Source organism: Cicer arietinum, chromosome 7 (genome assembly GCF_000331145.2).
Source record: "Cicer arietinum cultivar CDC Frontier isolate Library 1 chromosome 7, Cicar.CDCFrontier_v2.0, whole genome shotgun sequence".
Taxonomy (NCBI): Eukaryota; Viridiplantae; Streptophyta; class Magnoliopsida; order Fabales; family Fabaceae; genus Cicer; species Cicer arietinum.
This window is the reverse complement of record NC_021166.2, coordinates 7,820,917-7,831,746: the sequence shown is the minus strand read 5'-3', so window position 1 is coordinate 7,831,746 and position 10,830 is coordinate 7,820,917. Positions and strand designations below refer to the sequence as shown.

Here is a 10,830-nt window from a genome sequence, read left to right as displayed (position 1 = left end):
TAAGAAGCAATTACAAATTGAGGCATAAGCAAAACAAATAATTGTTGAGTACCATATGGAGAAAAACCATACTAACCTGATTCTAGCATGTGCACTGTCTCGGCATTTTCATTGATGACATTTATTGAGGCAGAATTTAACTGTGGGCTATCATTCTCCTCGATGAACCTAAAGACGTCATTTAAGACATAATAACCTTTATCTTGTGGAGCCAAAAAGAAGGTCTGTGAGAACTTCTTTCTCACATTATCCTTCCCAGTTAAGCATCCAGTTACTAAAACTATCACACCTTTCTCATGTGACTCCTGAGCATCTGCAGTTTTTATTTCTGCTGTACAATCTTCATAGTTCAGGGAAACAATTGTTTCATTGATTGCCTGATACAACAGTTATTTCCTTCTAATTAATAAGTTGAAAATAAACCACAAGTACTGAGGTAAACAGAGATAAAGGTTCAAGAGGTTAAGGTTACTCAAAGCATGCATTAGTAAGCAGCTTCTTAGGGGATATGAATTTTGAACAAACTAGACACGCTACATCTCAAAAATGTTTAGCAGGGAGTGCGAATATGACCACGTCACAGAGGTATTGAGCTACGTATACCAAATAACCTGAGACATCATGTGATAGAACTATTGGGCCTAAGACTAGTGAAAGGCCCAAACCTGTTGTGTGGAGAGTGTATGTCCGCAAGGGTAAAAAATAGCAGAATCCTTCTATTAGTGACATGGCATGGGAACTCTCTGAATTCTAGGAATTTCAGTTACACAGAGAGGAATAAATTGAGCGTAGTGCAGCATTGGTTATGCACATTTAATGTTATCATTGTATTAGGAGAATATTATTTTCTCTGGAGGAGCTCTACTCTGGTTTATACATTGTAAAAAAATTTTCCCTTCTTCCATAAATCAATAAATCTCCATTTCATCTATCATTTTACTGTTCATTGATTCCTATTTTCTGTGACTCGATCATCATGCTTTTAGAAACCAGGATGAGGGGGGAACAATCTCAATTCCCAGCAATTGCTAAACTAAAAGCGTTCACTGAACACCTAATACAGCCAAATGGCATAGCCATTTGAATAATCAACAATGGATGTTCAGTTATTATTCTTCCAAAAATCAAAATATGCTTAAAATGGATATAGCAAGACATGACAAAAAATGGAATGGTACCTATCATCTATGATCTAACAATAGATAAATATAAAGCATCAATATTACAAATCTGGAGAATGACTAAAATGTAGTATGAGAAAGAATCATTGGTTATACAATACATAAGTCTAAGCTTACCATTCTAATATAAGTGTGATAGGTCAATCATCAGAAGCCAACATATTATATTGTGACTTAATGGTTAAATAATTGATGTGGTGCTAAGCAAGTGATACACATTACACACAAACTAGGTTGAAGTTTCATTTTTAATCAGTTTTGCATTTATTGATCATATTCATATATAGTTAAAGTCGAAATATCAATTGGTCTAAAGGTAACCTATTCATCAAGGCTATTAATGTCACGACAAAACAAAAATAGTGCTATCAGTGAATAACATCTTTAATACCTGCTATAGTTTTGTTTTGAAAGAGTCTCTCGGGTGATTGTTAATTTCTTAGTATTCTCTTAATTTCATGTTGCTTGAAATGGGTGTTATATCATAACTTTTAACAAATTTTTTTGGACAATATCTGAAGAATGATTATGTTATCTGAACTTCTTCGTCTAACAAACCAAATAATGAAGTCTTTCTCCATATTAAGTATATAATATATAATATTTCCATAAAAGTTCTAAAAAAACTCGTGTCTTATTTAATCCTTAAATTAATGTGAGAAACAGCCCTTGGAATTCATATACTATACTGCTTTTACGAAACCCAAGAGAGAAACCTGGTTCTGTAAAGCTCCTGTCTTAGCGGGACCTAGGGAAGGACACAGGGGCGGATCGGCATGGTGGACACTGGGGAATTTCCCCCACTATGATATGGAATGCCAATATACAATTCTACACAACAATGTCTACCTATAACTACATTTTCAGATAAGTAGATATGAAAATTACCCTCACTCGTCTTTTAACCAACTATTTATATATGAGTGCTGATGCTGACCATACAAATTAAAATTTCAATATCCTTCACTAGCAGGATCGAACCCATTATGGATCTACTGATTTATATAATGTTCTATTAAACAATTGGATTTGAACAATCTAAGAATTTAATGTCAAAAAAGTGAATTATACATGGATATCCTGGAAGACATACTTTTGTAGTTGTTACAGTCTTCATGACACCATTGCTGTCTGATCTGCTTAAGAGACTTGAATCCTGATAGAATCTGTGCACTAAGTCCGGGGATTGATGCAGAATGTGATAATATTGCTCCACAAAGGCATTGCCAACCATTTGAGCACTAGGAGCAGTGGAAGGGCTTGTTTCCTGCATTGCCATCTGCTAAAACATTCACAATAGTGTAAGAGAGAAGAAATCATTAATTAAGGATAAAACTTTGGCTATGGAAGGGATGAAAAATATTTCATTTTTCCAGCCTGATCTGCTCAACCCCAATCTCAAATTAATAAAAAAGAACCTGCATAATCTATACGTCACGAGTAAGGGCGAAGCATAAAGATCGAAGCCTACTAGGAGTACTGGAGTAGAGATCCTCTTCATCTCTATTGCTACCGTTTTGGTTTTTAAATGTTTAATTAATGCCATAATTTTAAGAAATGTGTGTACTATATACGCTTAAAAACTAAAGTAATGGACGTGTCCATTTCTTTTGATAGCATTATTATAAGCTGAAAGAGAGCAGAATTACAACATCATCGTCTAAATGCTAAGTTAATAAAACAACCTAATCATGCCACACAAGAAAACCTATAGAGTATTATAATCAAGACTATACAAGAACAAAAAGAACAGGATCTATACATGTAATGAATAAATTATTTTAGAACTATAATCAATGGAAATAATTAAGTAATTTGATGTAAAATTGCGAGTAAAAATCCCGAAAGTAATGGGAATTGTAGAATCTTAGTGAGAGATCAGATAGCAAGCAAAGCAAGGTTTCATGAGAAGAGACATGTTTTGTGCATACCTGCTTGGTTTGCAAAGCAGAGAGTGAGATCTCGACAAAAGAGAGTGTTTGGAAGGCAGAGGAAGTGATAGAGAAGAGAGATTCTGTAGTTTGGGTTCGGAGATCACAACACAACACAACACACGATGACTCCCGCTATTGCTTTTTTTATTCCCGACGTGTTACCTACTTACTACTTACACATTTTATTTTATTCTTATTTTTCTTGACCATCGCATTTTATTGTTAGGATTTAACATATGAACGAGACTTTTTTTTTCTTTTTCTTTTCCGTGAGACCATATACTATAATTATGAGGATAAAATTTTATTCAACTAAATATTTTTATTTAAAATATAATTTTCATACACTACAGTGTGAAAAAAGATTTACATGGTTGAACTTTTGAAATATTAGGATTAAAATCAAATATTTTTAATGATTTTATAGTTGTAATTTATTAATAATATAAATATTTATTAGATTGATTTATATAACTTTTATCCTAAAAAGTTTTTATTTTATCAATCAATCACATATTTATATTATTAAAAATATTTTATTTTTATCATAATTAATTATAGTCGCACAATTAACTTGCAAAATGAATCTATTATTAGAGGGATTTAGTGTTTATGATTCTCCTTAATTTTAATTATTATTTTATTAAGTAAAATTTTTATCTTGATTCGATTAAGGAATAATATGTCTCTCTTAAATTTAATAGAAAATTCCAACATCTCAATAATAGATGGAGTGATCGGAATTTCTTGAAAGATTTGCTTTCGTATGCGTCATGAGTTTATTGATGAGAATGAGATGGGAAAAGGCTTAACCTAATTTCTATTTTGTTGAATATAAACGCAATTTCTATTTTGTTGAATATAAACGCAATTAAAATATATGAGAAGTTATACATTTTTGTACATAAATATTAATTGTGACATACTTTGAGTATAGAAATTACTTCATTCACATACGTTAAAATTAACCTAAATTATAAATTATTATCTAATAAAAATTATATAGTTTAAAGGTTTGATCGTATTTGTATGAAAATTACTATTAACTGTTTAGAAAAAACAATTTTCTTCTGTGTTATAAATCGTCGAAAGAAACTACTTGTACACTAAAATAAAATAAAATAAAAACTCTTGAGTTTGACATTGTCTATCAAATTTTTTTATGCTAAAGAAGGTAAGAGTCCAAAAAAATAAAAACTATACTTTATAGGAGAACTCAAGTCTGATTATATCTTGGAGCCATAAGTTTGCAAGAGCAATGAGAGGTATCTTAAAACCAATCAAACTCTAAAAGCTTATCGTGAACAAAATTTCTAATGAGCCACATAATATGCCCCTCTATAAACATAATTAAGTCACACTTGCCACCAAGTGAAAGTGAAACAAACAAGCTACATTGCTCTTTTTAGAATCACACTCAATCAAGATCTTCCCTCTGCCTTTGTTCCAAGCCATTTCCAACACTATAATGAGACACCATAACTTGGCTACAAGAACATTTAAAGATTCCACGCAACAAATAAAACAAAAAACAATTGACCATAATGATCTCTAAAAGCACCTTTACAAAGTTGCCTTGTTGTAATGCCCCACAAAACCACACCCACACACTAACATTTGCCCAACCCTTATGAGGTGCACACCCACAAATATTAAATGATCTATAGCAGTTTACAGAGTCAAATTGTGCCATATGATTAGTATGAAACCTAAGCTTCCTAGGTTTTCCCTGTTGTATGGGCAATAATGCTAGAAACTTCAAATTTTGTGCTACGAAAAATCACTAAATTTATTGCAAACCAAATAGATGAAGACCAATCTAAGTTATCAATTTAAACTTAGCATCGAGGTAGAATGACTAGAATCTATATTGACTTTCAACTAGTTATTTATTATCTAACATTAGTAATTAGTATGATTAATATTTTATTGAGTAGAGAGATGAAGCTCGCACCTATTTATCATTCTACTCTTTAACTACTTCAACCACTAAATTAATCTTATAACAATAAACTAAACTTATTGTCTCTTGTATCTCTTATTGTAATTCTATCAAGTTGATTTTCACTGTGTTCTCTATTTTTTTTCTCTTTAATTTCTAAATCATTTAAAATTTTATTATTTTTCTTTCAGGCAGCAAAGTTATTATATGATGGTAAAATACAATACTCCCTCCATTCCACAATAGTTGACTTATTTTAAAAAAATATTTAACTCAAAACAAATGATGTATTTAATTTTTAATATAATATCACTTGCATTTTTCTTATCGTACCATTTATTATAGTAAATTAGTCCATAATTGATAAGGATACTATACTCTCTTATTTTATTCACTTTTTTAATCTAAGTAAAATAATCAAATGAAATAATTATTATAAGGGAGATGAAATATCTTATTTACATGAAACGGATTGTAGTTAAGAAAAGAAATAGTAGGCTTTGGTTTTTTTTTTTTAAAGAAAAGGGGATAGTAGGAAAAAGAAGGTGCAAATAGCAGCTTCCACTATGCAAAGAGATTGTGACAATGGGCTTCTAATTCAATGAGCCCATTATGACTTCCACTATGCGTTTCGATCTGATCCCACAATCCCATTTCCATTGGCATTGTTCCAGAAACGTGAATCAAAGTCACCTTAGCATCGCCATGGCGAAATACGCATCTTCCATATTACAAACCCTGAAGCGCTTCATGAAAAAGCCATGGGAGATAACAGGACCCTGCGCCCATCCAGAGTACCGATCAGCATTACCAGGAGCACTTGAATACCGTGTTTACAGCCCCGCCACCCCAAAGGAAAAACCTATTATCCCTTCTTCCCTTCCCGAAACCGTATACGACATTAAGTATTACACACGTGACCAACGCCGTAACCGACCTGCCGTTGCCCGCACAATCTACAAGAAGGCCGATATCGAGAAACTCAAGAAGGAAGCTACCTTTAACGTCTCCGATTTTCCACCGATTTATCCCAACATTATCGTTGAGGAGGATCAGGATGCTCGGGGCGGTGGATATCAATCATAGGTTAAACTTTTCTTTCTCCCAATTCTACTTTCGTTTTGTTTTCGGCTCTCTGTTTTGTCGTGGATTTGTTGATGATTGTTTGATTTAGGTATTTTTTGAGGTTTTTGAAAATTGATTGTGCTGTGTGATGTTTCTGTGCAATTGGTGTATTCGTGAGTGTGTTTTGATTGGAGGTGTTGCTTTTCCCTTTAGAGGATTTGTTCAAATGCTGTTTTAGTTTGTCTAGGGTTGAAGCTAGGATGAATCTACCGTTTTCCCTTGACTATTAGATCATATAGGTCCACGGGATAGGTAGGGGATTACTGTTTTGATTGTCTAGTGCTTGGGTGGCTTCTTGTTGGTGTTTAGTTGAAATTGCATTTTGTATTTCTGATTAAGGGCTTGTATGGATTGGCTTATGGGAACAACTTATGACATGATTATAAGTTTCTTTCAGCTTAACTCCATAAGCTATACAGTTATGAAAATAGTAATTTTACATTATACATAAGCACTTATGTGATAAGCTTAGGCTATAAGCGTTTAATTAAGGTGTGTATTCAAACAGGGTCTAATTTGATTATGGCTTTTCAAAAGGCAGCATTTGGTTGAAAGATTGATTGAAATGGAACTAAAATTTACATATGACAGTTGTGTTAGGCAGTTGGCAATCCTTGTAAAAACTTTGTCAAATCTTGATGACATGGATCAATAATACTAGTGTGCTAATGTTTTATCATTTACCCTCTAGTAACATGTTGTTTGGCTCCTATACGATGTTAATTGTCAAATGAGCTAAAGAAGTTATGTCAGTGCACAGATGAAATGCACAATAGCCTAGAGTTCTCACTTTTTTTGCATGGATTCTGATAAAGAGGTTAGTCCATGAGAGTAGGATTCCTTTTGGCATTTGGAAATTGGAAATCTGGAACACGTGGTGGGAGAAACCTTTGAAAGTTGTTGACACCCTGGATTAGAAGGATTAGATTTGTGTGCCTTCAAGAAATCTAGTGGGTTGGAGAAAATCTAAGGAATTAGGCACTTAGAATTTAAAATTTTGGTCCATTGGCTAAGAAGAAGCTAGAATTGAATTTTTATTTGTACATTTGATAGAGTATGACGGTGCATACCCCAAGAAAACAAAAACCCAGCGAAAGTAGAACTTGACACCGAACACAGTTTCGACACCTAATGATTGCCATATCTATACATGACTACACCTTCTATAAACACAGTTCAACAGCACATCAGTATTATTATGAATAAGTCTTGGGATAATGATGTGGTTGTTGGTTAATGTTAAAAGAAGAGATAGAATCACATCCTTAAAAAGTTTCATTGAACAACAACCATTTGATGTTAAGTGTATATGCACACCCAAATCGGACTAGAGGAACAACACAAATGAAATTTTGGGTTGAAGCGGCCCAATACATTTTCTGGCAGCTCTTTAACCTCTGCCGAGACTAGAATCAGCTCCTTCTTTGAGACTCAATAATTGATAGTTCATACTGATAGGTAAGGTAAGCCATTTTAGGTCCAAATTCTTCTGTTATTTCGTTGTACTTTTCTTTTACTGTCACACAACCTCTGTTCTTCTCTTTTCACTGTTGATTATTGTGCTTCTGTCGCACCATGTCAGTCACAACCACCCAACAGAACACCTGAACCACAGCTTCAGTTTCTTTTTGTTGTTAATTATGCCTTAGATTGCTTGTGATTGTGCATCCAGACAATGAAAATGACAGCTTAGTGATACAAAACTTCCAGACAATGAAAATGACAGGCTTGAACCCATCAAGGATCTATTGTAGGAAGCATTACCTTTCATTTCTAAGAGGCTATTATGGCAGAAACCACTACTGTTGGGTCAAAGCTCGCCTTCATATCTAAACTTTGACTTTTGGTTATTAATGTCAATGATATGTCTTCAAATTTGGGTGATTTTTAAAATTTTGAGCATTTATATATCTGTAGTATAAATCACTTTTTTTTCTTTCTTTCTGTTATCATCTATATAGAACTGGACACTCGTCCTGCTAGTGTTTTTGGGGTTGGCTGCTTGCACCATTATCCATCCAGTCAGGATTGGCATCATGTATGTTTTCCTGTTTGGTCACAATTTAAATTCACACGGGTGATTTGCTCACTGGTTAGCTATTTGGAAGAATAAAAAATACCCAGAGAAAAGAAGATGCTGAATCTTGTAATTGCTGTGCATATTTTCATACTCATATTGCCGATATCCTACCCCGGGTTTCACACAATTTTTACAGAAGTTGTGTTTGTGTAATATGATATCATGTGGTTTTATGTTTGGAGTATTGGGCCAAATTGCTTGTTTGATTAGCTATATGCACAGAACTACCTGGAACAATTGGGAGTCTGAATTTATAGGATAATATTTCTACACATATTTTTATTCTTTCTTGTGCTTATAGTGTATGCTGAATTTAATGCTCTGCATTCATCATAGGTTGTGTTGCAAACTCCATATGCTCAATTATATCTAGTGCTACCTCTTCTAGTGCTCACAAAATTTTAAATCGATAACGGAACATTCTATTCATTTATTTGACTTCAGATTTTCTTGTGACTGTCGTTGACCAATTGTCTTTGCATGTCACCAGGTTTATGCTATGGGATGACATTATTGACCCAGTCAACTTCCTGTTTCTGCCAACTTTCTGTATTGACTGTATTTTGAACGGGTGTAAGCATATTATTATCAATAATAAAGGGTTGCTAGCTGCAGTAAGTTCAACTATCTGTGTACTTATTTGTGAACATTGGATCAGAAAGTAAATTGTCTTATTGACTTTTGTTGTTGACAAAATTGCCTCATTGACTTGATAAGGGGTAAATTGAATAATCACCCTGAAATTCTCTGTTAGTTTGGATTATGAGTGAAGCTTTTTGGTATGATTTCAAAGCAGTATCTACATTTTGGAATCGACATCCATGTTTTTTTAGTTTTTTTTTCTTTCTTGTAAGAGATGAACTGTTCACGTTTCTTCACTCAAGATTTTAAACTTTGAAAAAGTTGATTTGTGGACGTTATTGAAAGCTCTAAGTTGCTTCATTCTTGTAAATCAAAGTTGAGCCCATGTTACGGTGAACTTATGTACTTCAGCACTGTCAAGTGTGATTTGACAAAAAAAAGCCTTGTCAAGTGTTCAACATACATGTGTTAAATGTCGGATATCTAACACGTGTTTACAATCAATGTTAAATAATGTTTTTGTGAAAACACAGAATATGGTTAAAGATATATAAATAGAAACATTATTTATAATCCATAATGAGCTGTAATTGTCTTCCTTTGATTTATATAATAATGGTTTAAATTTTTATTAAATTTTAAAAATTACTTACAAGGGAACGTATAAGTGCATAATAGTATTGTTGTCATATATAAACTTGATTTGATTTGCTGAAACACATTTACAAATTTGTTTTGTTGATAGTGTCCGACTTTCTTTGGTCATGGTGATTAAGCCACAAATCCCATATAGATTTTTAATGATTCAACTCTACTTGCAAATTTTTTTTAATGTCAGGCTTCTTTCAATTATTGAGAAGAAGCCGATTGTGAAGAATGATACTGGAAGGAAAGTAACTGAGTTTTTAGCTTCGTAGTACGTGTTTCTTCATTTGCTTAGGTTATTCAGTGTAGTGTTAGGTTACAATACAAGTAAACACCAATAAATTTCATCAGAAGAAATATTGGCATCAAAATTTGAGCTCTCCAGTTGACCTTCAATATAATTAATTCGATAGTAATAAATATTACCGTTACTGGTCTCGGATATGTATAACAGGGGAGCAACAAAGCGCCACCAATGACCAAAGCCATTATCCGTTTCCCTTATTCTCAGTCACTTTCATTCACATGGACACACACAGTGAGGTTGGCAAAGCTCGCGGTGACTGCTTAAGAAAATTGAATAGTAAAGAGAAGAGGCTGTCCTGTCCTACTTAAGGACTTAACCCTATGTCCCTATCAAAAGTTAATTACAGTATTAAATTTGTTGTTAATTTGATTTATTTTATTAGTTTATTTTTAAAGAGATATTTACTTTATGTTTTTAGTATAATATTTATTATAAATTATAGAAAAAGGTATAACATAATATTTATTTTTAAAGAGATAATTACTTTATGTTTAATTGCAGTTTTAATCTCAATTTTTGTTAGTGATTCACAAACTTGATTTTTCTATTTTAAAAGTCGATATTTTGGTCATTTTCTATGATTTTTTAATTAAAAAATAATGACATGTGATGTTTTAAGTAACATAATATATGATATATGATACGATAATGTAGAATGATTAACATCCATGATATTAGACTAAAACGTCGTAAAAATTTAGATTTCAACTTCAGTTTATTTTTTATTTTTAATATAATTAATAACAAAAGAATAAATTTGTATTTAGATGATTCTATATAATAGAATTGTATGTAATATTATTAAAAATATATTAAATTGTTATTTTTTAATTTGAAAATATAAATAAAAAAAATTATTGAAAAAACTAAAACTACAATTTAGTCATTTACCTGTAATTATGTTATACATAAAACACAACAAAAAAAACATATAATAATAATAATAATAATAATAATAATAATAATAATAATAATAATAATAATAATAATAATAATAATAATAATAATAATAATAATAATAATAATAATAATAA

The 10,830-nt window shown here is 32.0% G+C and overlaps 2 protein-coding genes across 2 annotated transcripts in view; one reads left to right on the top strand and one right to left on the bottom strand.

Moving 5' to 3' along the window:
• LOC101510849 (nuclear transport factor 2) overlaps positions 1 to 3,247 on the bottom strand; it is a 6,088-nt gene extending 2,841 nt beyond the window's left edge. Inside the window, exons 1-3 of the mRNA XM_027336613.2 lie at positions 3,113 to 3,247; positions 2,275 to 2,460; positions 74 to 377 (exon numbers count right to left, since the gene is read on the bottom strand). Of these exons, the coding sequence (XP_027192414.1) occupies positions 74 to 377; positions 2,275 to 2,460 (490 nt within the window). The 5' untranslated portion in view covers positions 3,113 to 3,247. The remainder of the gene's footprint in view (positions 1 to 73; positions 378 to 2,274; positions 2,461 to 3,112) is intronic.
• A 2,455-nt stretch (positions 3,248 to 5,702) lies between these two features.
• LOC101510524 (uncharacterized) lies at positions 5,703 to 9,015 on the top strand. The gene is made up of 2 exons (XM_004508607.4): positions 5,703 to 6,143; positions 8,753 to 9,015. Exon 1 carries the CDS (start codon positions 5,763 to 5,765, stop codon positions 6,141 to 6,143), a length of 381 nt encoding a protein of 126 aa, XP_004508664.1. The 5' UTR covers positions 5,703 to 5,762; the 3' UTR covers positions 8,753 to 9,015.
• Positions 9,016 to 10,830: the final 1,815 nt, after the last annotated feature.

Coding starts and splice junctions, on each gene's coding strand:
- LOC101510524 (XM_004508607.4), top strand. CDS start 5,763: ATGGCGAAATACGCATCTTCCATATTACAAACCCTGAAGCGCTTCATG.